Source organism: Filobasidium floriforme (assembly GCF_021052385.1).
Source record: "Filobasidium floriforme strain CBS 6241 chromosome Unknown HD553scaffold_5, whole genome shotgun sequence".
In the NCBI taxonomy this organism is placed as follows: Eukaryota; Fungi; Basidiomycota; class Tremellomycetes; order Filobasidiales; family Filobasidiaceae; genus Filobasidium; species Filobasidium floriforme.
Window position 1 is genome coordinate 37,750 of NW_025763626.1, and position 24,732 is coordinate 62,481.

The following is a 24,732-nucleotide window of genomic DNA, read 5'->3' on the forward strand; positions in this document are numbered from 1 at the left end:
CGGTTGACCCTCCGGCGGTACTCCATGCTCTCAACAAGATCTTGTCGTTGTTTGCATCAGGCGTGTGCGCTGCTAGACTCTGCGAAGGTAGCGTTCATAATCTATGATGTCAGCTTTCCTAGAAGAACTAAACGTCTCGCTCATATTAAGACTGACCGAGTAGGCTACGACCCTTGACCTCAAGAACTCTGCAGCTTCTCTAGCTGGAAATGGGAGAGCTTCAAATCCAGGTCGCAGTCCCCGGCTGTCTTGCTGGAACGCATCCTTGCGAGCTGTAGCTTGAGAAGCAGTCTTCCAAGCAGCAAGCTCGAGCTCAGCCTCGTTGATGGCGTCTCTTGCCAGAGACTTCGATCCAGCTTCGTGCGAATTCGAAGCAGTTTTGAGAGGATTCATCATCGGCTTTCCCGACTTGCCATCCGAAGAGACGGAGGATCCCCTCGCATGTGCTTTGGTGATGGCGCTGAAGTTTGAGACGATAGGGGTTGTCGAGGATTCCGCTGCGAACAACGCGGGCACCCCTTTGAGCTTGACATCATAAGGGTCGATGCTCCCTGCTCTATCCACGATGCTGAAGAGTATCTCGTCCAGGATCAAATTGAGGTAGCTCAAGCATTCTGGCGAAACCCTTGTTGGTTGCAGGTCGGAGACAAGTGCATTCGCGGTCTTTTCGGAAAGGTATTGGTCTGCTCGAGCCATTGAGTTGCGTGCCAGTCTCGGCGACTTCGATGCTACTGGCAATAAGCAGCGATCGAGATGGTATCGAGCGTCTGGCCGCAAGAGGCCTCGTTATATGAAATATGCAGAAACGGAGACGAGGCATGATCGATCGACATATCGACATGAATGGCATGAATGGGTCTTGAATTCTTGACTTTGACCTTGTTCGCGCGGCCGACCACGCTTCGGATATGGTCATGGCCGCGCTAAGCGGATCGGAGCCTATACAACCATGGACAACATCGACAACCATGACTTGCTCATAGTCAAGCCGAGGCGGCGGCTTCTCCAGCGACATCGGGTGCTAGGGCGGAGCAACGAAGGTGTTGGCGCTGAGCGCCAGTGGAAAGTCCAGAGAGTCACCGGGTCAGTGTTCTGCGTCTCGCGAGAGCTGCGCTTCGGGGTCCAGCGTTCTGGAATCTGCGAATGCGATGCGAATGTCCGCGAAATATAAACGCAATCATCACAAAGGAAGTGTCCCGAAACAGAGATGAAAAACGGACACGCCACGGGCATGAAAGCTGGGTCGAGTATCGACCGCAGCACTACGACATAACAGTTCGTGAAGGGAAATGTGTAAGGAATACTGTCGGGATTAACCGGTACGTTTCAGTGAGCGCTGTCGTTCTGCTGTTGTGATTTGAGTAGTGCTGCCTGCTTTTCGTTGGCGGCCTATATGACGAATGAACGGATCAGCGCAGATATACGGAACATCAGGTATCACTCGCACGAACCTGTGAGATGGTGACATAAGCCCTGGCCGGAGACTTCATCCCTAGATCATCGATCTGATCTCGTTTGCCTTCGCTGTCGGCGTCGACGACCACGATCTCGTGATCGAATACGGCTTGCATGATTTCGACATATTTCTCGGTCTTGCAGAACTGTCGCATTGTAAGATTGCGTAGACTAGTATCAACAGCTGCAAGCGGGTTGGACGGGGTTCAGAAACTCACCTTGGGCACGGAATCTGTTGCCATCAGTCGGAAGATGTAGCTCTGGATCCTCTCGTACAGCCTGACCATGGTTTGTAGCTGACTAGCTTGCAAGCTTTTTGCAGCCATGGCGGGATCCAGCGTTCCATGACTGACAGCATCCTTGCCTTCCCGCGTGGACACCTCGGCTACGATTTTAGACATGTACGAGACAAGCTCTTCCCGCAAGTTGTGATCGATGTTTAGCTCGCACGACGATGCTGGAGCCAGATAGGCTGGATTCGAGGGTCAGTCCCGCGAAATATTCGATTCGAGCGAACGCAGGGACCCACTGTTGTAGATCACGAAAGCCATAGCAATTAAGTCCTGCTGATGTCGTTCCATCGCAGAGTGACCTTGCGGTTTCTGAGCGGGACCCTTCACAGGCAGAGGACTTGCGACGGCTGAACTGGTGGTATTGAACCGCCGTTTGAAATCTTGCACGTCCAGCCAAAAGCTGAGGTTCTCTTCGCAGAAGTTTGCGCGCAGAAACTCCCGGAACAGCGACCTCAAAGACGGTTCCTCCAGAATTTGCTTCAGCTTGCTCGTGTGCGAGTCTTTGAATTGGTGCTTATCATCGACTACCACCCTGTTGGAACCGCTTGCACCGATATCGAGGTATTCCAGCCGGAGCCGATCCACAAGACTCGTCCGCCGTATCATGCGGTCGTCTGTGGTTGAAGAGAGACTGCGGGTGGGATTCCGAGCGGTCTCCTGAACGTCTTCGGACGAGCGATAGGGCTCGGGGGATACTGATTTACCCGGTTGTGACGATGACGAGGATTGTAACGAAGGACGGTTCATAGCATCTGTCCACTTGGCCCATCGTCGGCCTTCAGGCGTGACCTTGTAGTAGGTCTTTTCCATGAATCTGAATTCCGCCTCGCCCTGGAAGGTACGCCAACATCAGGTAAGCATTGCTCCTGAGCCCAAAGTTGTTACCGAACATACCGTCTGCAGGCCTGTCGGCGCCGATGCTGTCCTGACGACCACGATTTTGGCCGGATCCAGCGGCCGCGTCTTCGTATCTGGTACCAACTTGATTAACCCATATCTCACGAAGTGCGCACACATCTCTGCCGCTTCATCCCGCCCGACGATGGTCGTGAAATCACACAACCAGTCCATACCCGCCGAGGCGAGAAAGACAATATCGTGGGTAAAGGTGATCTTGTCCTTTTCTTTCTCGGGTGATGATGGCCCGCCGGGCGGAGTGGGTGGCGATTTCTCTCGCTCAACAGCAGGGACTTTTTTCACGACGAGTCCCAGGTTTCTATCGGGATCGTCGGGATGATGATGACCTGATCCTGCTCCGCCTCGTGACCGGTCGTCCCTATGTCCCACGCTCAATAAGCCGCCCGACCGTTCATCCTCTTGTCGCGCCAGGTTAGGCTGTCTTCCTAAGAAGCGCTTGAAGATGATCTCGATGACGGCCTTGCCTATCAATATCTCGTCATCCCCAGCTCTCCTTTCCAGATGCAGTAGTTTCAAGCATATTGATTGCGTAGCAAAGACCTTAAGTAGGTGTTCCGCGCTGATACCGTTCTTGGTGATGAACCTTTCGAGCACGTGTAATCCCTTAGGGGTGAGCATGTAGATACCGCGGTCCTTGAACGCCAGGTTGTCGAGGTCTGCAGCATTCTCTATGAGGCGTGCGTCCATGAAATGTTGACAGATCCCCTTGGCCATATCCCGAGTCATCGAAAAGGTCGTCGTTGTTGTTGTCGTTACGATCCGCGTCGGGTCTTTCGGGTCAGGTGATCGGTTCGATTGAGAAAATTTGAGGGATGCCAAGTTGGTACATGCTTCGTCGCTGGGGATCAACGGGGAAATATGAGTGAGGAAACATCAGTACCATGTGCGGATTACCGGTTCTCATATGCATCGCGATACACTCACGTAGAGAACGAATTGGGGTAAACTTTGAACAAAGATCGATGATTCTCTAGTCGAAGCGAGACGATCAACGTCGCGAACAGGTCGTGCGTGTCCTGTCCCGGCCAAATTCAAATCTCCTCAGCTTTTCGCAACCCCACTATAGAAAAAACATCGGCGCTCACCTTGACAAACGGCCTCCCCCGCCTCGTCGTTTTCATTAGGTGGCTTGTATTGGCCGACATTTCCACTCGAATTCCGTCTCGTATAACGAACCTCGGTCCGGTGTACTGTTGCTGTTCCGCTTGAGTGGTGGGAGGACTGACTACGTCCCACTCGGTTTCCTGTTGATGAGGAGTGACGAGCGAGTCTTCCGGGAGGTCGAGAGGGGTCAAGGCAATGTGAGGCTCGTCGAACGGAGAGATGACGATAGATGGATTGATGGCAGGTGGCTCGTCTGTCCGTAAATGGTTGTATGCAGCGAGGTTATCCGCAGTCAATTTATCGCCTGAAGTCTCGTTCGGCTGATCTTCTTCTTCAGGGTGATTGCTGAACCTGAGACTGCTGAGTTCGAAACTCTCGGTCGCGCGTCCGTATGTCTGGCTCCGACTGAAACTCGTTCCTGTGGTCGAAGTGATCAAAGACGACGCCGCGCTTTTCAATCTCGACAACTCTGCCAAGTGGGTTTCGAACGAATCACCAGTAACGCTCGTGGAATTGACCGACGACGGCGGTTTCTTCTTCCGACTCGCTCTTGGAGGTGGTCGAGGTCCAGCTCCTGCACCTCTTGAAGAACCACCGACTTTTCCAGCTGCGGTCCTTTGCGTACGAGTACTGCTGGTGAGAATTGACGATCCGGTCCCGCTTCCACTGTAGAGACTTCGGAGGTCTGCTTCGTCTAGCTCACGTTCCTCTTCAGGTGAGATGACCCGTAATGTAGGTCTAGATTTGTCTCTGGCTTTGACGGTCGCTCCACCTCCACGGGAACTCGCGCCGACCGATCGGACGGGTTTGGCCTTCTTGGGAGGAGGTTGAGGGGGTTCGTCCGGCTCGTGAACGACGGGAAGAGGCGGTGGTAGTGATTCAGCCGCGGGTCCGTCGACGTGTATACGACTTGGACCGGCTTCGGGTTCGTGACGGGGTTCGGTATGTGGGAAAGCTGGAGGGGGTGTTGGTAGTGATTCGACGGATTTGCGAAGGGGTACTGCAGCTGAATGGCGAGCGGATAGACCGATAGTTAGCTCAGATCTGCCTATACTTCATTCAACCATCCGGTTCGTGTCCACCCTCGCAGCATCAGATTCCCCTTTGAACCGGTGATAAACATCATATCCAAAGGGTTCACTGATTTTGGTGCCTTTCAACCGAGTTTCTCGAGTATCCTTCAACATCCTTTCCACCATGCATCTCGACTGCACGCCTTGACCACTCGTGCACCGCTCGACTTACCTGGTGCGACAGCGGGCTTCTTCCGGATCCCACCGCCTCCACGACTGTTGTAAAAGACCTGCTCGGACTTTGGCTTCTTTTCCTTCTTCTCCTTCTTGGGCTTGGGCGTGGGTGTGGATCTGGGTATCGAAACGGCTGCGGCGGGATGAAGATCGTTGACGTCCCCGTTGATGCCTGTACTGGCGTCGAGTGAATTATGGACGACAGAGACCGATGGTTTACGACGTAACAACCTGTTCATCCAAGGAAGAGGAGGTCGATCGTGTGATGGTCGCGGTTGTTGACAACGTGATCGGACAAGAAAAGGTTGATCGTTGTTTTGCCCGCCAAGTGCCGGGACGGGACGGGTAAGTTCGTAAGCGAGAGGCGAGAGGCGAGAGGCAGAAGGGGTAGCAGCCGGACAGTCGAAAAGCGAGTGTGAGCAGAGGCTAGGCTATGTGTCGACAAAAAACGTGGTATCTCGGGTGATATGGCAGAGGGTCGTGCGACTAACTATATGATATATATGATCTGATTGTTGTTGTCGCTCAACTCTCTTTCTGTTATCGTCCAGGGCCACCTTCGTCTATCGTCTCTACTTGAGGGCCGAAGCGATATCCCGTTGATCGATCGATGTAGCAGGATCGTTATCTCTCTTTCCTAGATCTTCGACCTCGTGTGGGTGCTTTGATTCGGATCAGACGCCGTTCGTTGTTCCCCTGTGCTTCTAGCGGGAGAGCCAGCTGCTCGAGCCTGGTTGCTGCGATGCTGGTAGGATCGATACAATACGCTAGCTGAAGCTTCGTGATCAAAGGCGAGTTTGAGATGCGTTTCGAGTTTGATACGCTGAAAGACCTCCGTCCGTCCTCCTTCCTGCAAGCTGCAAGGTCCTTTTTCGATCGAAGAGCTGACGAGCTGATGAAGCGATCCGGATTGATTGATGGAAACGGCCTCCCCGCTTCGCCGGCCCGATAGTGTTTCAACGATCTCCTTTGAGACTTGCGGCGATCCACCTTTAAAGCTAAACCGAATTCCTTCTGCCCGACGACCGAAATCAATCTTTACGCGGGTGCCCTCTGCTCTTCCTACTCGTTCTGTTTGAGCTGTTGACTGGCTCGATCGATCGATGTTTCACCCTGCTACTCTGATCTGATCTGATCTCTGACGACCAGGCGATAGAGTTGCAAGTCGACGAGAAAGTCGGAAAACGCTAGCCTTGTTGCCTCTTGCTAACACGAGGGTGGGATGACCAGAATAGCCACGATCTGCTGAGCTGGGTGATCGACGTTGATCGAGTGATGGGATGCTTTCGCTTGGCAAGAGCGCAGAACAAGGTTGCCCGGTTGCTGTCCGAGACCGATCCTTGGTCCATGATGTTCGGTTCGCAGCATCCTGGGGAGTTGGGGTAAGGTATGAAGAAAGCATGGGTCCTCCCCCTGCACTTGCTCTGCTTGCTCTGCCTGGTTGTGCTGGTTGCGTACGGGTTCTTGATTCTCTTTTGTTCTTCGCTTTTGTCCGTAAGCGACCGACCGACAAAGTAAACAGAGGCGCTTTCCATACGCGTCGCCCCTTCACTCGGTCAATACGGATCCGCCGCGGTCCAGGGGTGCTTTCCCCTGAAACAGAGATCCGGCGGGTTCGATGGTCACAATATCGGGTGTCGAACGATCGTTGTCAAAGCCGTCACGATGGATCTAGCAGCTAGCAGCATGGCTTCGGGGGGTGAACAATTTCAGCGTAACGAGTTGTTGGCTTTGGTCTGTGAGCGGGTTGTTGTATCCTATTTTTCGGCGCACTCTGTCAGCTGTCGGAGAGGTCTCGGTCAAAAGCAGCGAGCTGGAAGGCGGCCGCGCCCGATGAGATGAGTGAGATCCTTGCCATGAATGGAGCGATGCCGAAACGAGGTCGAGCCCGGTAGGCCCTAGCAAGTGTACTTGTCTATACCACGTATTCACTTGAATTAGAAGTCTGTCTTTGGTTCAAGGCTCGACTTTTACGCTTGTATCCCGAAGTTGATGATAGTCCGAGAGGATCGGCGTCCTAGCGATTGCAAGCAGCAAGCAGAGAGAGAGAGAGACGCTCAAACATCCCGCGGACCCTAGTCCAAAAAGGGAGAAACGGCCTGAATAACACTTCTATATCCTGGCTCAGATCGTATCGATAAGCTCGTCAAATGGAGGAGGACATCGACTACAGCTAGGTTATTCGGTATTATTCATAGTTGAGAACGAAGAGACCACATACGACTTCCGTCAAGAGATCACCCCGCCAAGCAGCGGGCCGTTCTTGGTCGAGAGGACGCCGCCTCGCACGCAGCCAAACTTGGAATCTTGACCTGCTTCACGACCTCGACGCTACACGATCATCATGCCCACACCACTACCTTCCTACCTCCCGGCCTCGTCTCCCTTTGCTTCCAAACCGGGCACTCCTGCATTCACCCTGAACCTCCCGACACCCAAGATCCAGCTCGCTCTGACGACCCCTTTAGGCACTCCCGGCTCGGCCGTTCTCGGTCGATGCGGGTCAGTACCGTCAGCTTCGACATCAAACACGACGACAACGAGGGCATCCATGGCCGTTGTATTTCTTTTCGATACGTCTCTGGGACGAGAAGCTTTCGTCAAGAATACGACGGGAGAGGGCAGCGTGGTCGGTGGGATCGTAAGCGGGCTGGTAGAGAGGGGGAAGAATCGGGCCAAGGCGACCAAGTCGGGCGTGCAAGACAAGGGAAAGGAGAAGAGTGTCGGGGAAGATATGGATGGTTTCGATGTAGGTTTCTGTTGGACCCAGCCCCAGTGTCTTGCAATCGCTCACACCGCTTCCGATCTCTGCTTTTCATCGACCGCAGCTACGAATCTCGATCGTCATCACCCACTCGACTCAACCCGGATCCATTCCAAACTTTACATCTTCCTTGTTCGCAGATCCCTTTGATCAGACTCAATCGCCGATCGTCTACCAGCAATACTTTGTACCCTACTCGACCTTCCTCGCCTCGCTCCCGCTCTTGTCGACGTACTTCCCCGTCTTGCCCTTGGCGTCAGCGCCGACATCGGGCAGCGAGCCAGGGATTGAGAAAGACATTATGGGGGGAACGTTGGGGTATGACGATGACATTGGGTGGTTGTCAGAATTCGGTATCGATCCGGAAATTCCCATTGGAGGTGTAATGGAGGAAAAGACGGTCTCCCCAGAGAAAGGACTGAAGGGTTTACTAGAAGGATTGGTAGTCGGTCTAGAGGTCAGTCCGGTATACGGGATAGTTATATCCGATCTGCTTGCCCAGACTCATCGCGCCTCGGGTCATCATCTCCTCAGATGTTTGATGCCAATGTCAAGAATCCGTTCCGTCCCGCAATACCTGTGACTTTCATGGATAAGACGCTCAAGGCGGGGGACGTGTCTATCAAGGGTACACCCGCAAGCTCGTTCGCCCAAAGCACAGGTCAGAGGATGACCCCAGCGCGGACGGACGAGGCCGAGCGTTTCTTGTTCGTCCTTACGGCCCGGGACGCGGTATTGCCTCAACGTACAGAGTCTCAATCGAAGGAAACCAGCGATGCGACCGTGCCAGCCTGGAAACGTACCACATCGGCAGACGAAGCCGAGGCGAATCAAACTTTGGGACCATCGGGCCATACGGGCTTGCCTAGCCCGAGCCCTTCACCAGAAGACGGCGAACGACGGAAACCGAAGCCAGGCACATCGACAACAATGGAAGCGAACAAGGAGACTGCTGTGTCGACGTCCATGTTGGACACGCCTGCAGAGACGAGTCCCGCCGCAATGACCACGACGGTGCAGGAGAGCCGGGTGTCCGGAAGTTCGCTGGGATGCAGACTGGTCGGGAATACCGACGCCAAGTACGATTATACGACGTGGCGGGATCTGCCGGATCTCTACTCGGCTCTTCAAGTCGCCGTCGCGCTTGTCGAAACCGAGGTCGACGCTAATGCTAAAGATGTCGAACAGACCAGTCTGGTCCGGTCGCTGGTCGCATCAGCAGAAGGGCGGTTAGACAAGACGAAGTCGACAGCTGAGAGGGAAACATCGTGGTGGCCAGATGTTCCCGGTGGAAGATCTGCGACCGGCGGGTTCATTAAGCACAAGTATGCTGTTGAGACCGAGGTAGAAAGACCCAAGCCCGTCGTCGAATCGGTCAAGAACGTCAATGGTGAGCGATGTCGATCTCTCATGTTACTTCATTTTCAGGCTGACAGATTCTTGTATACCTTACGGAACAGGCAAACGACCCATTTCCGCCGCCGCTTCTCCCCTTGAGCAGGACCTCGCAAACGAAGCTAAGCGATTCAAGGCCGATGCCGCCGCCGCAGCTTCGGCACAACAAGCCAAGATGACGGCCCAGTCGCAAAGCGGTTCGACCCCGGGTAACCGTAATCAGGCCATCTTGGGAGGGAACACGAGCGCTGCGGCAGCAGCTGTGCTGGGTTTGAATGGTACTTTCACTCCGGCTCAGATCTCCGCGATTCAGCAGGCTCGTGCACAGCACTTGTTGAAGAGAAAGCAGTCGGACGCACAAAAACGGGCGATCGCTCCGATGCCAGCCGCAGGGAGTAATCCAGCCGCTCAGCAGCTGAACGCCGCGCAGCTTCAACAGGCGGCCTTGACTTTACAGAATCCCGGTGCAGGACAAATTGGGGGATCTCTTAACGGTCAACAAGGCGTACTCCAGATGCAAGCTTTGCAAAACGAGGTGTTGCGGCAGCAGGCGGCGAGAGCGGCTGCCAGTCAACCTGAGAACGGGGCAGGTACGATACAACAGGGCGGGCCACATCCGCTGGGTTCAGCGGTCGCTACCACCGCACAACCCACCACTCCGTCAGGTGGTCCTCAACGAGAGGTTCCGATCTGGCACGGTCGGCTGATGGCGGTCCCAGCTCAGTCCGAGCAAGCGGATACTTGTAAGTGTTTCGCCACCCGATACCTTCAAAGCGGTGTCGCGCTCATCACCATTACCTTTTTTAGTACCTTCGGTCGTTGCTATCTCGATGCGTGGCACTGATCCTAGCACGTACATGCCACAATCTTGGCCTGCGGCTGGTAAGTGCTAGACGGTCCAGGTTATGCAATTTGGACGCTGATGAGGTACCACACTATGCCAGGGTCAACATTGACGCTGACCGGAGCGAAAAAACTTGACATGAACGCTGTGCAAAGCCTTGCCAAACGGGGACGATGCCCTTTCGTCGAGTTCCGGGCACATGTGGAAAGTTCGCAAACGGGCGATTTGCAGGCGCAAGCGAGTAATAACCGCGCAGTCTCACAATTCGCGGCCAAACTGGCAAGCGGGAACCTTGTGAGTCACTGCATTCGGAACCGGAAATTAACCTGCTTGATCTGACAGTTTCCCTCGATACTTAGATGTTTATCTACACGACAGGCCCAACTCCAGGAGGTGGTTTGGTAGTGGTTCCCCACAGAAGCTCGAACGGAACAGCTCGATTACTCGGAGCGTGCTTCTTTGTGAGTGTTGTGTCGGCGATCAGTACTATAATTTCATTCCGCCTGACGGTGTGATCGCTTCTATCAGGCTACGCCTATTCCTGCGAATCTGGGAGAGCCCCTCACCGCACCGGGAATAGCTCCTCGCCCTGGCGGTCAAAACCGCACACAGCAACCTCAGCTGCAGCGAGCTATACAGCCGGCCATCGACGGATCACTGGTCCCACAACCAGCGTTGGTCCAGCCCGTCTTTCCACCTCAATCACAGAATGGGCAGGCGCCGTTCCAGAACCAGACTGTATCGATGTTGCAACAGCAGCCACAACAGCAAATGCAACGTCCTCCAGGTCCCCCAGGTGGAACTGGCATGGGGAATTTCCCGCCCCAAATCCTGGACGGTTTACGAGCGGCTTTACAGGTGCAAGTGCCCGGGATGGACGTGAACAGTTTACCACCAGAAAAGTTGGCTATGCTAGCAAATCAGCTCACGAACGTGAAACATCGCCAGCAACAGCAACAACAACAGCAGCAGCAGCAGTTGCTGCAACAGCAAGGTCAGGCGAATATGCAACAAACGGGGTCGGCCTCCGGGATGAATATGATGCAGCATAACCTGCCGGCGAACCAGATGCAAAATATCCGGCCGGGCAATCAGCAGCAAATGGCTTTGCAGATGGCCATGCAATTGGCGGCTCAGCAGCAGCAACCTATGGCTCAACAAGCACAGCGACAGTTGCAGCAGCAACAGCAGCAGCAGCAGCAGAGCTATCCGGTACAAATACCCAATCAAAACGACCTGAACAATTACGGAATGGGCGGGAACAACTTTTACCAGTAGATCCCGCTCGCCCCTTCTTACAATCTTGACTCTCTTATGCTATCCTTTACGACACCTTCTGCAACGTTCCCAGCATCTATACCAAAACCACACTCGCTGTCGATCAAGCGAGTGTACTTGATGACCGCCTTTCGCCTGAGGCATATAGACCCGACCTTGAATCGCCCATTTGTACTTTGCCTTGTATACGGTACTGTATCTCGCAGGGCTACGACATAGCAGGTTGTATTGTCATCATGAAACCTACCTACGAGTGTACATCACGGCCAGCTGCCATTGACTGTCAGCTGTCACGAGTCCTCGCACTTTTTGCGGACCTGCGGCGATCCCAGGTGTCCGTGTCATTGTTGAACTACCGAATCCGTTATTATTTACTCCAGGCTAGCCAGGGCTGTAGCTACCGGGCTACCGACATGCACATGCATGATCCGAGACGACCAAAGGCTAAAGGATGGCTTGACACCAGACCCGACGACCATGGTCGTCAATCACCCTCGAAACACTTTGTCGGGTGGATTCTTTTAGCGCGCAAAAGGGATCCGCGTTTCAGACGGTCGACTGCACAGCTTTCGGGGCGTCGAATGTCTCAAAGGAAGGGGTCCGAGCGCAGAAAGGGACAGGTTCTTTCGGCCTTGTCGTCATGTCCGGATCCATCGGAATCAGTCCGCCCGTCTCTAAGCGAACCTCGATGATCCTGCTCGATGAGGCAATAGGGCACAGCGCTGAGCGTACCAGCGTGAGGGTATCGGCTCCCAGTTTGCAGCGATCAGCGAGAAACAAATAGGCCAGGACGTCGAAACCTCATGATTTCCTGCAATTCTGTAGTCTGTAACCTGCTCAACGTCTTGGAGGCCAATTGTTACAAGCTCCCTTATCGACGATCCCAGATCCCAGACTGTTCAACTTCTTTTGTGTGCCACAACGACGACGAGCTTCCGCGAATCTCGGCAAATCAAAGACCGTCCAAAAGGATCTGCCGAACATGCATTTTCAGGAGGAATTCTGGGGGAAACAAAGCGGGTGAGTATGGCTATGGCTACTTTAAAACAGCGTTGACAAGTGACAATGCAATATCTATCAGGATGGGTATCATCTGGTGAGCCTATTCCTTCGCGGGAGTCATAGGATCACAGGATCAAGGCAGGCTCAAACGCTTAACGAACTGCTTTTTACGTCCGTCTTACGCGATGCAGGCTTTGCGCTACCCTGGGCCCCAAACACAGGCGAGGACCATCCAAGAAAGCAGTTCAACAACTCGATGTAGGCGAAGTTTGTACCAAGATTGCGGAACCACCGACGCCGCTTCCATTGAGAACCAGTGCAGGACTATTGGTCGGTGTTGTCCGGTGAGTCTCTAACGGGAAATTAGGACCGGGATGTTAGTCTTGACTGACGCGCTTCGCAGTGTCCACGATGCACATTACGAATTGTTTGTCCACGTGAGTCCACCGTTGACATTTCTGATCGCAAACATAAGGCTCGAACTTATGCCTTGCTCACGACTCATAGGACGTGGTCAACCTCGAGACCAGCGTCCGCAAGGCGATGGTCTCAATGCGCGGAGTCAGCGGAGGCATGGTTCCTGGACTCGACATGGCCAACGGTGCACAAGCTCGGTGAGTGTGATATGCCTTGCCAGACCGCGTAACACAGAGACTGAGAAGCAGGCCATAGTCCGGAACAGATCACTTTGGGCGGCGACATCGGAGAAGAACCGGCTCGAGCTAGAGATTGGGTGGTCAATCAGGCGTTGGTGGGTTGCGACCTTTTCGTTTCTCTGGGCTCAAGCGTCAGTCTGACGTGCACATCCACCATGAGTAGGATTGGGAGGATTTCATGGCGCAATATGATAATCCGGACGGGATTGGTGCCGATCTTGATGGGGAGTCAGAATTAGAGTCTGGTGAGTACAGTCGGTCAAGGCCACGCGTAGAATAATCCTGACCGGCATCGGGTTTTCGCATCTTTACTTCCAGGCCGTGACGGAACACCCTCGGATCGAGCGGCTCGTCACGTCGCTGATCAGAAGGATATTACACTGCCCGGCCATCGTTACCGAATGGCGTCTTTGGCACCCGACATCCGCGATCCACGTCTGAGTTTGGACCCAGACGACGATCTCATCGCCCAAGGAACGATCGATCTGGGTCTCGACATGGGAGATATGACTGGATTTGAAGGAGAAGATCTCGATCTTCCCGAAAATATACGTCGAAGGCGAGGGAGGGAGAACAGTGATCAAGGTATCTTTAGCGCTGCCGGATTTGGGGTCCCTAGCTCTTCAGGCTTTGGGGGTGGAGCACTCGATGACCTGCAGGCCGGGGGTATCGATCTGGGAATGGGAGGTTTCGATGACGTGTAAGTTCCAATTTACATATCAGACAGGGATTGGACAATCTTAATCTAGAATAATCGAAACTAGCCTGAATGATTTGCCTGCCGATGAACGAGTCCGCAGAGAGGGTTCGGCCATACCTAGTACCCAGAGAGACGAGGTTCGTCTTGAAATTGCGATGTTCATTCCAGCTCGGACGTTTGTACCGTTACTAATCTCGCTTTATTTCGGGGAGAGAAGGCAGAAGTAGAAGGCCGCCTGGAAGCCCCGAGGATTGACGAGGGCGTACCCTCCGCAGACGAGGACGCCCCTCCGAAAAAGGCCAAGAAGAAAAAGACCAGGATCGTTGACGAGGTGAGACCAATAGTGTCGATGCCCCGGACTCTCTACTTACCTTTTATAACTTCCCTTGAAGACGATCGAATTGTCTCCGGAGGAAGGTCAAGCGATGCGTGACAACTGGGGTCCCGCGATGGATCAGGCTCGAGAGCTTTCGCGCACGAAACAAACCAACGAGGAATGTCAAGCGCAGGCGACGAGCCATCTCCAAGAAGGACCCCTCAAGGAATTCGGTAAGTCGGAACTATGTTTTGACGATGTCACATGACTGATCGTGGAGAATTCACAGAGCTTGGAGGTGACATTAAAGATTTCTGGGCTTCGATGATGACTTCTAGCCGCCCGGAACGTCCGGTTCAAGAATCGCGCGGCCATAAGCGCAAGATCGACGAAGGTAACGATGTTTGGGGCGACGGAGCCGGTCTAGACGGGCAAGTTGGAGATTTCTTCGATCAAGGGGACGGGTTCGGCCTACCTCACCAAGTAAGCTTCGTTATGACAAGGGCATTTCGGCCTTACCTTGAACTAAGTTTCTGATCAAGCAGGATGAAGAGGAAAGACAAGGTCGCGCGGGCACGCAAGATGTGAGATTACTTGGACAATTGATGCGGGGAGTCTCGTGACTGATCGTACCATCATGATCGTCAGATGGACGTTGAAGTAGCTCGACGAGCTAGCCAGCATAGCGAGAAGAAAGCACAATTCCCCGTAAGCAATCGATATCCCCAGTGAAGCGGCATCTTCCTGATGGATATTTTGCTTCTAGTGGGACATTGAAGATGTCACCTTCAGCGATTTTGGAGGCGGTAATTATGAGAACGATCCGCTCCCTTTCTGGATGTCGTGGCTAAGATTTTGATTACAGGGTTGGCAGGACAAGGCTCTAGTATCACGGGTACGGGCGCGAAGTTCTCGATCGATACGCCACTAGATGAAAGGTTAGCCATGACCAGGTCTCGGATAGGAAGAGGCGAGCGAGCAACCGACTGATACGGCTGGATGAGGGATCTACACAGGCTCAAGCGGCGAGCCCGCTCGACGTCCATCGTGTCTTTCGGACGACCGGGCTCAGTCGCGCCGCTCGGAAGCGGAAAAGGCGGACCTGATCTCGACCTCGAATGTGAGCAGAAACCTGAAAGCAGTCGATACGTGAACGAGAAGTATCGAAAGCTCACCAGGATCCGGTGTGCAGTACCCGACATCGACGCTCGCCAGTCACAGGCCGGGGAAGGTGCCTCACAGAAGTCGAGCCTTGTACCCTCGACCGGCAAATTCCTGGAGTGAGATCTTGACTCGAGTTTCCTACGAAAGGTCTTCGTCGGCCATTGATGCTTGGTTTTTGTTCCAGTTACATCAAGAAGATCCCGGAGAAGAATGGCCGTGACGTCTTTGATGCGGACGAGGTGATCACCTTTGAAGACATCGCGCCGCCGGACACTGTCACCCGAAGAGTTGCGGCTGGTGCCTTTTACAATTGCTTGAGTAACTATCCCGTCCAGCTCGTTCTGAAGATAAGTATGTCCATGATCACTGACGAGTATTCTCAACCTTCATCGCGTAGCGCTTGCCACCAAGAGCTTGATTCGGGTTCAGCAGGAAGAATTCTATGGCGAAATTCAGGTTACTATCGCTCGGGACTGAAGGAGGACTCTACAATTTAATCTGCCAGGCCTGGGGCCGCATTTCTCACTACCTACCTACTTTAGGCACCCATCTATGCTGTACATCTTCGACCATACGACCTATGCATGTCCCTTAAAGGGCTGCCAACGAATACGAGTACCGCAAGTATATACTCGTATTCGTAATCAAATGTGAGTATGAGTACGAGTATGAGTATCTCGGTTTATGGAAAGCATGAGTACGAGTATGAATACGAGTATTTGGATGAATATATACTCTTGTATTCGTTTGGTATTCATCCTCAACCTGACATCTATAGTTCCCATCCCAAGACGCATTTTTTCGTCCCCTCACTGCTATAAACATGATGGCAGACTGACCTATCATTGATTTGAGTATTCAAGGGTATATTACTCTCTTTATGCACGGTCATCTGGACGTCAACTTGTTTTGATGTTAGGCTCTGAGCCTTTTTTTGGGCCTAAATGATGGCATGAATATACTCGAGTACGTATTCGTTGAATATGAATACCGTAATCGTATTCGAGGGGTGAATATGAGTACGAGTACGAGTATTTGATTTTGGCTGAACGTGAATACGAATATGAGTACGATTATATTCGTTTGGCAACACTAGTCCCTTTCACCAGATTCGTTGACCTCGGCGACCGACTTTACGGCATTCGCTGACGGCATTGCCGAGCCGATGTCGTGTTCTATCGGCCGCATCCGCAAGCTGTGTCTTTGAATTGAGATTCTGGGGATCTGAAGATCCCAAAGCCTGTGAGATTGCACAGTTCAAGAGATTATCTTGCTCGCAATCACTACACTTGGATGACTCCCACGTCTGTTATAGAACCACGGAGGAATCGCGTCGTCCACCCTTAGCAGCCGGAGCAGCCACATTTTCAAGATCAAGACCAGTGTAAAGCGTCTAACGCTTCACCATGAACGGATCTGATATCCCCCTCGAAGGGGATGCGACAGGTAATAGCGAGGCTGGTAGACCGACCAGGTGTAAGCCAAGACGATCAGTTGTATAGGTACCTTACAGCTTACGTGCTCCTACAAAACGGTTTCAGCGATGCCCTTGAAGAGGTCAGTCGGCAAAGTACAGCCCGACCTCGAATGTATGCTTATCATGGGTCGTTCGACTCGGTCCACAGAGGAAACGCTTGCATACGCTGTCGCATGCGAAAGATGAAGTGTGACGCCAATAAAGATGGATGCTATAATTGCACGAAAGCGAGGCAAGACTGTCATTATGACAGCTCGGTGCCTTCGAGCAAAGCGGGGAGCAAGATGAAAGCGTTAGAAGCCAAGATAGGTGAGCTCACCATAACGCTACAGAACCCAAGGCAGTATCCAAGCTCATAGCGCAATTATACTGTATCATTCAGCCGCACTGGAACAGAAGCTGTCTTCCAACACGATGCCGTCTGCTTCGGCTAACAGTCATCCGACCTTTGAGACGGGGATAACCTATAACACTCAGCCTGGAGGTTCGATCCTAGAGGGGACACCGCAGAGCAGGTGGAATCAGGACAGAAACTCAGGAGCTCAGTTTGTGCCAAGAAGCGGAAGTGGGTCGGTAGATCCCACAGCTCTTTACCAGAATTCCGGTTTTCCTGCGCCTCCTGCTGGCGTGGGGGATGTAGCAGCGATTTTATCGAACATACAAGACAGCGGGGGACATTCACATGTGCTGAACGCTACTTATAACACTCAGTATGAACCTATCCCTCACGACGCTTCGTTTGCGGCAGCCAACGCCCTCTCGCCACAGACGCAGGAGATGCTCAACGACTTCTTTTCTCAAACGGCTGAACAGCAAACGAGCATGGTCCAGGGCTGGGGTCTCGCGGAAAACTTCATTACGAACCCATCTGCATCGAGCAGCCAATCTGGCGGACATGGACCATCGATTCAACAAGATCTGCAGGCACGATATTCCGACCCGGCTGTGCACCACATGACGGAAGGCATTGACAGACTGCGAACTACCGTATCACCGACCGAAATGTCACACGCAGCTCAAGAGGCTTCTTCATCGCCATCAATTCCTCAGGTGTTTAGCAACAGCACCCAGCCTGCAACCTCGAGTAACAGTCCGTTGGGTATCGGGGTTCTACCTGGACCCGCTGAAACCCGGTTGGTCGGAGGGTGGCACGATTCTACCGATCTACCCACGACCATGCGCGACAAGCTGCTCGGATACTTCTTCAAAGAAGCGAAGAAATATTTTCTTGGGGTCGATCGGCCTCGCTTTCAAACCAGGCTGACTTTGGAGCCTCGGAAGAGACCGCATCCATGTTGGATGTATGCGATGGTGAGCATTCAACGTCAAGCGACCGAAGGGGTGTTTCTGACTTGCGTAACTTTAGTACTTGCTCGGCGCGACGTTTTCTCGGGAACCGAGTTTGCTTAGTTTGCGGGATCACTTTTTCGAGGTAGCGAAAAAGCAGATCGGTCAGCCCAAGTTGCTGATGCCGTGCTATACGCGACACTAATATCCATGATGGGGTATTAACAGAGAAAGCAATTGACGATAGCGACAGGCTCCTCGACGCGATCAGGGCGAGCAACCTTATGGCTGGCTATCTTTACAGTTGTGCCAAATACCTGCAAGCCTACGTAGAGACCGGCAGATGCGCTCGCCTCGCCATCTCCTGTGGATTGCATCAGATCTCTAGTACGGTCTACGAAGAGGTCCTGAAGGATTATCCAGATAGTTCCGGCGAGATGCACGGAAGCAGGTCGGGAAGGCCCCGGGTCGCAAAGTTCTGGGCCCTACCACCGCCCAGTGACCCGGTCGATCTTGGCGAGAGAATCGCCATTTTGTAAGGCTTCATGACTAGCTCGAGAGGGTCACGAATTGACGAACGTTCCATTTGCATCTAGCTGGGGAGTTTTTACGAACGATCGCGCAGGTGCTACCGCCATGAAATGGCCCATTAACATACCTATCGATTCGATTTCGACACCTTTTCCCCACGAGCTACCGGCATATAATAAACCAGTGAGTCTGGTGCAAGTCAATTCGTCGTGCTCAAGCTGAACCTGATCACTGGTCATAGTTGACGATTCATAATGATCAAACCGTAGATGATATCCTGAACGGACGCAATAATGGCGTTACAGTCGGGACTCACATCCGGTGAGCTGTCCATAATCATGAGGGGACAGTTCACATATCGCTAATCACTGTCGACGGACGTCTATCAGGATCTACACCATCAGAGCAAGTGTGCTGATGCACGAAATTGCCAGGCTGGCGGCTGTGGAAAGTGTCTCCGTCAACATGGACTCTCGGGGCTCGGAAGTCAGGTCTTTCATGCCACCAGACTTCCGGCAGGACGCCTGTCCTCAGACTCGACAACCGATGCTGTATTGGCAGTACAAGCATGCGCTCAGCGCGTTCGTGGCCTCTTTCCCACCGGCACTGCAGGATCCGCTGCAATTGCACCCATACAGGCAGAGTTATGACGTGCACGAGATTACGCTGGTCAGTCTGCTTGAAACCTCGGCGGAGCAATAATATCGTGCTGACTGACGTATCTTTCGCTCTACACGTAGCACCTGTATGTGTCCATAGCTGAGCTGTGGCTAGGTGAGTCAGCACCACAAACGCGACGCGAACCTAGCAATGCGTTAACAGATCATGTCGACCGTTTCAGAGGACCGCGACGAGGAAGATGCCGAAAACACTGCTGCTCTCGAGGTATGTCGCCACCGAAAAAGCGACGCAAGCCCAGCGATTCCTTAACAGATTGTTTCGATCGTCTCACAGGTCGCGCGAAAGATGGTCAATCTGGCTAGGGCATTCCCCGAAGAGAAGCTAAACGAAGTGGATATATATTGCTGCATGTTGCTGATCTGGGCGGGCCGCGTGCTCATCAAAGAGCTGAAGCGTCTGAGTATTCTCGTGGGAGATCTCCTGGGTGAGCGAAGACGATACCTGTTTATGCCGTGTCTGGAACTGATCTCGAAGTATGATTCTTAATACAGCATGTGCATCGGTCGAGTACGATCTGGACTCGTTAGTATACATCATCGGACGGCTCGGAAAGGACCTGAAGCTCGCGTAAGTCGCGATCCCGGTACAACTTCGATCCCCTGCTCATGTCGCAGGTGCCTTTCAGGGAAATGCAGGTCATGCGGGTCACGGATTGGAGAAGTCACGCTGGAGGCACGGCAGAGATGATCAATCACATCGCTGAGCAAGGGGTAAATCCTGACCTCCTGAAGTAGGGAGAGCCGTCGAGATCGCTCTCTATGATTATTCTGAGCGAAACCCATCATAGTGGGCTGGATTGTTGCATATCGTGCCATCGCGATACACTACAATGCATGCGCCAAGTATGAATAGAGCCAGATATAATATTGAAGGTTCGCACATCGACCCTGAGGCCCCGGTGGCCCGCGAGGAGAGAAATGATGTCGGAGGAGCTTCCAAATCGAGTACAGACTGTAACACACGCACGACTCCGTATTGAACTGGTTTGACCTCATCCATGATACCAAAGGGCATGTTCTGCGAATAGTTGAAGCTGCATGTCTTTTCTGGATGAGGAGGAATAGGGTGTATCAGACCGGTCAATTGGGTGGCGACCTAAGTTCGGATGGTATGTCAGAACCATTATCCGGAAGATGATCATCGCCAGATGATGGGAATCTATCTCGTGGTGATTCTTGGCTTTTGTGTGGGTGCGACGGCCGTGCAGAGGATGACGTGTGGCAGGTGGTCGATCCCCCCCTCAGAATATACCACTGCAAAAGCTGTTTCCTCTGGTTGAGCTAAGCAGCCAGCAGCCTCTTTGAGCGGTCAATCAAGCTGTCTAGCAACCCAGAAGAGGAGGTAGCTGATGGTTCCATACAGATCTTGTGGGCCTTCATTGATCTTGCTCGTCGGAGGCGTAGAGCTACCATTCATTGCGATCGAAACGCTCGCCGATGCAGTGAAAGATATATTGCAAAGACGAATGACTGACCATGACAGCATTGACGAGCAAGCGGGATGATCATTCTTGTTTCAATGTGGCGCAGGGAGGGTAGAACCTCTTCTTTGCGGCTGTCTGGCTTGAGCCGGGGCGAGCGGTTCGCTTCTGGTCCAACTTCATCGTGTCAGGCATGGCCTTCCCTGTCGTCTCGATCCTTGATGACCGACCCGGACCACTAACCATCCGAACAATGATTCATTTCGTGCTCCTCATCAACCCGAATTTACAACTTCCTGCTTCCGGTCGCCCTCAATCCGGTGTCGACCTTTTTCGTTCCTCATCCCCCCTCTTTCACTTTTGCTTGGGCTGGAAGACGTTGGGGTTGCCCGGGATGGGTTCGTGCTCGCAGTCACAGATCTGCTCCTTTTCATACGGAGCCAAGGCTTGCTCGATGTGACCGCCTAGAACCAGAGTAGGAGACGTCAGCTCGGCACGGTTCGGGAAAATGCGAGAGCGTGACGCTGCCTACCGCATCCCCACCAGGTGTACTTGGTGTCTTGGGCGTGGTTGGGGCACTCGATAGCTTTGCACATGTTGTAGAATTGAGGATGTAGTGTTTTGTCTATACAGTCTGGTTCTAAGTATTAAAGTGATCTGGATAAAGCTGTGAAGGTTGATCTGAAATTCGGCGATAGGTTCGAGCTTGGTTTTGCGTGACAACGTCTGAAGGCGTCGATTGTCAATCGCCGGGAGCGATCGAGCGGCACCGCTGATTAATTTCGCTTAGCGAGTTTGGCGATGACGACATGTTCATCATGCTCGACAGGCGACATGGTCAGCGTTTTGTAGGATCAGAGGTGGATATGCGTATAGTTCAATGTTGTCAGGTGATAGTACATGTGGCATTCAGCCTGATATGATATGGTATTGTGAACATATTGAGTAGTACTGTAATTGTGCCTTGTGCCGTTGCAGCACCTGAGCATTGTCCCATCCTTCAAACTATTTCGGGTGACTAGCGTTGTTTGCTTCAACCGCCTTCCCAAGCTCCTCAGCCTGGGGCCGAACCCCATTCGCGCCGTCAACGACCATGTTCATGGCCATCGACGGCGAGCCCGATCGCTGTCTAGCGATTTGGGCCAGAGCCTCAACTCCCTCCATCCCAATCTTGGTGTCCTCTTCCGCATACACCTGTTGCTGCCGGGAGGAACACTCGCTCCCATGCGCAAAGACCATGAGCGGGTTACCCGTCTCTCGCTCCGATTTCCCCGTTGGCCAGACGCTATGTTTGAAAAAGTTGTCCGGGTCGTACTTGTTCTTGATCTCGACGAGGCGTTCGAAATTTTCGCCATAGGTACCCTTGACAGCGTCAGGATGGGATGATTGCAGGAACTAGAGGGGAGTGTCGAGGTCAGCTGAGAAGATGACACGCCCGCAGAGCAGCAGCCTCGGCACTCACGCATGGCAAAGGTCCACCGGGCGATGCAGGGTGGATAATTTTGTCGATCCAGTCGATGGCCGTAGTGACGCATTTGACGTCTTCCTTGGGCACATCTACGGGCCATTGATGGAGGGCGGCGATGGTATACGCTGCGTCTCGGTGAGTCTTTGGAAGACAGGTAGTCTTGCAGTCCATCAGAGCGGCCCCGCTGAGCTCGAAAAGCCAGGTACATCCGTCCGGAACCGTGTGGAACAGCTGACACGTCTTCCAAATGGTCTCGTCAGAAAGTGCGTCGACGAGGTCACTCTTAATGAACCTGTCAGAAGCACAAAGCGAGCGTGAGCATGCTGGAGAAGGCCTTGCCGATAGACAGCGTCCGCTTACCATTTGCGCCCAGCTCCACCCTTGAGTACGTTGGCTATCGAATCTTGCTGCTCGATGAAACTCCTCTCCCTGACATCCTTGAACAAGCACCTCTCCTCGTTCCAGCTGCCGATGGCCGACAGGTACTCGGCGCCTTGAGCCTGACTGCCGACATAGCACATCTGGATGATGACTACCCCGGCCAGCGCGATGGGTCCGGCGGTGAGAATGATATTACAGTAGAGTTCACGCGGGGCACCCTTGATACAGTCGCGGACGTGTTGAATCAGGCTAGGCGAGGTAAGCGGGTTGAACGGGCTGAGCAAAAGTAAAGAGGCGATGAGCAACTTTGCACAGACAAATAGGACCATGTCGCTCGGGATGCCCTGACTCACAAGATCAAGTTGCCGGCAAAGACGACGGGAACGTGATACGCCTTGGCTCTGTACCGGGTGGCTACCCCGAGCGTCGTCCCGGCGCCTCGAATAGCCCACCACAACTCTTCGGCCTCTTCCTGGCTCATATCGCCCTTGCTGCCATCAGGGTTCTCAACCCCGTAACATTTGCCGACCTCGTTTCGCGTTCCATCTTCGAAACTCTCCCTGCCGAGCCAGACGATCCGTCCGTCCGCCATGACAAACTCGACCTCGGTCAGGTTGTCCATACTGAGGCCGTACAGACGACTAAGGAAACCGAAGCCTCCAGACATCATGACGGCGGATCCGACGGGGAAAGCAGCGAGCGGGACGTGGTAGGCGCCAAAGGGAGAGACGTGCGTGACGCGGTCGATATCCTTGGCCCTGGCCCCGGCGTCAAAGGTGACGAGCGTGTAAGGCGGCTGATTAGGCGTCCCTGCTACCGAAGTTGCATTGGACGACGAGTTTGATCGCGATGGCATCGTCGACTGCTGCTGTTGTGGTTGCGGTTGTTGTTGCATCTGGAACGGGTTGTTGCTGGCGGTCATCCCCTCGGGCGAGATCGTCAATCCTTGTCCGAACTGCCACCTCCTGTCACCCATCCCGAACGGAATCTCGGCACTCTGAGCTCCAAAGCTCAAGCTCGGACCGGGCAGGGTAGCTATCGGGAATTTGAACGGCGAAGCGGCATACTCGTACGGCTGTTGAGATTGGCCCGAACTCTGCTGTTGATGCTGTTGTTGAAAGGCGGGCTGAACGGCAGCGCTAGAATCCGGGTTGTACTGGGTCGGTCCAGCGAGGGCGTCCATCAAGCTCTTCTTGCTCGCCTCGTCCAGCTTGCCATCGACCATGTTGGCCGTCCCACTTGCCACCGGGATCATACCCGCACCAGCGCTGGCGTTGCTCCCCGCGCTATCCCGTCTCCATTCGCTCACTGCGTCGTCGTTGTTGCCCATCATCATCGACATGGTCGCCGGGTTCACCCCCGTGGCCGTCATGGTGCCCATGCCGAGCGTATCCTCCTTTGCGGACGGTCTTCGAGGCATCGACGAGCCGGACCCTGACCCGGATCCGGATCCTGAACTTGAGCCGAAAGCAGATGACCCAGCTCCGACAGGCGGTCGTCGACTACCCAAAGTCAACCCAGAGCCCGACCCAGACGACCCGTTCGTCCCCCTGGCAAACGCCGACTGCCTCTCCATCCCCTCCATATCCCCCTCGTACGCATCGTCTAAAGACCTCTTGCCGCCTCCTGCGTAAAACAGGCCGTCTTCCCTGGAGGTCGAAATGCCGGAAGTCTCCCTAGACTTGCCCTTGCCCGACCCTGATCCCGAGCCCGAAGCTACCGAGTTTGACCGTCCACTCCCGCTCTCATCGATGGAGCCCCCACCCTGGGCGTACTTTCTGGGCCAATTCATCTCTCTCAAACTCCTGAACGAAGGATCCAACAACGGCGGGAGAGCGGTTTTGACGTCGTCCATGAGAGAGAGGTCTAGGATGATCTGACCGGCTACGGACCATCCGTGGGTCCCGTAACCTCCAGCTTTGATGGACAGGTCGAGGGAGTTGCTCCGGCAGAAGATGATCAGGCTGGAGAGGGATGGACAGGTTTGATCAGAGTTAGCAATGCATGTCCGCCGCTGAGCAGACCCCATACCCCGGCATCCAATCCTGAACACTCGAAACTCACCGGCTGACCTGCCTAGCACATCTCGGTCTGACGAGGCACCTAGCCCCACTCCTAATCACCCCATTAAAGACCGTCGCATGCCGTCGAAACCCTTCCTCCCCAAACTCCCAGACCTCGGCCTGATCCTCCCCTTCGTCCTCGTTCCCAGAAACGCTCGACTGCTTCTTGTCCTTGAACTTGAGCGCTTCGACGAGTCGAGAGAAGAGTTCCCGGGTGAGGCGGTGAGACTGGTTGGTAGCGTGTGAGGTCGGAGGGATGGTGGGTTCTAGAGAACGGAGAGAGTCCAT

At 53.7% G+C, this 24,732-nt stretch overlaps 6 protein-coding genes across 6 annotated transcripts; 3 read left to right on the forward strand and 3 right to left on the reverse strand.

The window, feature by feature from the left end:
* Positions 1-1,326: 1,326 nt before the first annotated feature.
* Positions 1,327-3,811, reverse strand: HD553DRAFT_328095 (regulator of G protein signaling domain-containing protein; the record flags this gene model as incomplete). Its single annotated transcript, XM_046181852.1, has 8 exons — positions 1,327-1,389; positions 1,452-1,601; positions 1,674-1,927; positions 1,985-2,579; positions 2,643-2,964; positions 3,055-3,504; positions 3,591-3,682; positions 3,752-3,811. 8 exons carry the CDS (start codon positions 3,809-3,811, stop codon positions 1,327-1,329), a joined length of 1,986 nt encoding a protein of 661 aa, XP_046038308.1.
* A 3,132-nt stretch (positions 3,812-6,943) lies between these two features.
* HD553DRAFT_181936 (uncharacterized protein) lies at positions 6,944-11,658 on the forward strand. The gene is made up of 8 exons (XM_046176962.1): positions 6,944-7,766; positions 7,846-8,238; positions 8,316-9,171; positions 9,242-9,919; positions 9,984-10,058; positions 10,121-10,314; positions 10,380-10,481; positions 10,549-11,658. The coding sequence occupies exons 1-8, from the start codon at positions 7,362-7,364 to the stop codon at positions 11,296-11,298; spliced, it is 3,453 nt and encodes a 1,150-aa protein (XP_046038309.1). The 5' UTR covers positions 6,944-7,361; the 3' UTR covers positions 11,299-11,658.
* Positions 11,659-12,380: 722 nt separating this feature from the next.
* HD553DRAFT_348458 (uncharacterized protein) lies at positions 12,381-15,613 on the forward strand (the record flags this gene model as incomplete). Its single annotated transcript, XM_046183380.1, has 19 exons — positions 12,381-12,394; positions 12,492-12,644; positions 12,704-12,737; positions 12,808-12,914; positions 12,973-13,051; positions 13,120-13,201; positions 13,275-13,656; positions 13,721-13,793; positions 13,874-13,987; positions 14,049-14,205; positions 14,262-14,455; positions 14,518-14,556; positions 14,621-14,680; positions 14,739-14,778; positions 14,838-14,910; positions 14,989-15,092; positions 15,165-15,252; positions 15,321-15,454; positions 15,534-15,613. 19 exons carry the CDS (start codon positions 12,381-12,383, stop codon positions 15,611-15,613), a joined length of 2,007 nt encoding a protein of 668 aa, XP_046038310.1.
* Positions 15,614-16,542: 929 nt separating this feature from the next.
* On the forward strand, positions 16,543-19,846 carry HD553DRAFT_340009 (uncharacterized protein; the record flags this gene model as incomplete). The annotated part of the gene is made up of 15 exons (XM_046182492.1): positions 16,543-16,612; positions 16,678-16,693; positions 16,762-16,922; positions 16,996-17,249; positions 17,325-17,924; positions 17,980-18,064; positions 18,129-18,435; positions 18,497-18,614; positions 18,673-18,752; positions 18,821-19,100; positions 19,172-19,205; positions 19,273-19,316; positions 19,386-19,536; positions 19,604-19,679; positions 19,738-19,846. 15 exons carry the CDS (start codon positions 16,543-16,545, stop codon positions 19,844-19,846), a joined length of 2,385 nt encoding a protein of 794 aa, XP_046038311.1.
* A 1,040-nt stretch (positions 19,847-20,886) lies between these two features.
* HD553DRAFT_340010 (uncharacterized protein) lies at positions 20,887-21,128 on the reverse strand (the record flags this gene model as incomplete). The annotated part of the gene is made up of 2 exons (XM_046182493.1): positions 20,887-20,996; positions 21,065-21,128. 2 exons carry the CDS (start codon positions 21,126-21,128, stop codon positions 20,887-20,889), a joined length of 174 nt encoding a protein of 57 aa, XP_046038312.1.
* A 409-nt stretch (positions 21,129-21,537) lies between these two features.
* HD553DRAFT_269321 (uncharacterized protein) lies at positions 21,538-24,732 on the reverse strand (the record flags this gene model as incomplete). Its single annotated transcript, XM_046177611.1, has 8 exons — positions 21,538-21,927; positions 21,995-22,292; positions 22,361-22,657; positions 22,735-22,849; positions 22,937-23,191; positions 23,354-23,883; positions 24,112-24,345; positions 24,446-24,732. The coding sequence occupies 8 exons, from the start codon at positions 24,730-24,732 to the stop codon at positions 21,538-21,540; spliced, it is 2,406 nt and encodes an 801-aa protein (XP_046038313.1).

Coding starts and splice junctions, on each gene's coding strand:
- HD553DRAFT_181936 (XM_046176962.1), top strand. CDS start 7,362: ATGCCCACACCACTACCTTCCTACCTCCCGGCCTCGTCTCCCTTTGCT. Junction 9,172..9,241: donor ATCGGTCAAGAACGTCAATG/GTGAGCGATGTC, acceptor CTTACGGAACAG/GCAAACGACCCATTTCCGCC. Junction 10,315..10,379: donor AACTGGCAAGCGGGAACCTT/GTGAGTCACTGC, acceptor CTCGATACTTAG/ATGTTTATCTACACGACAGG.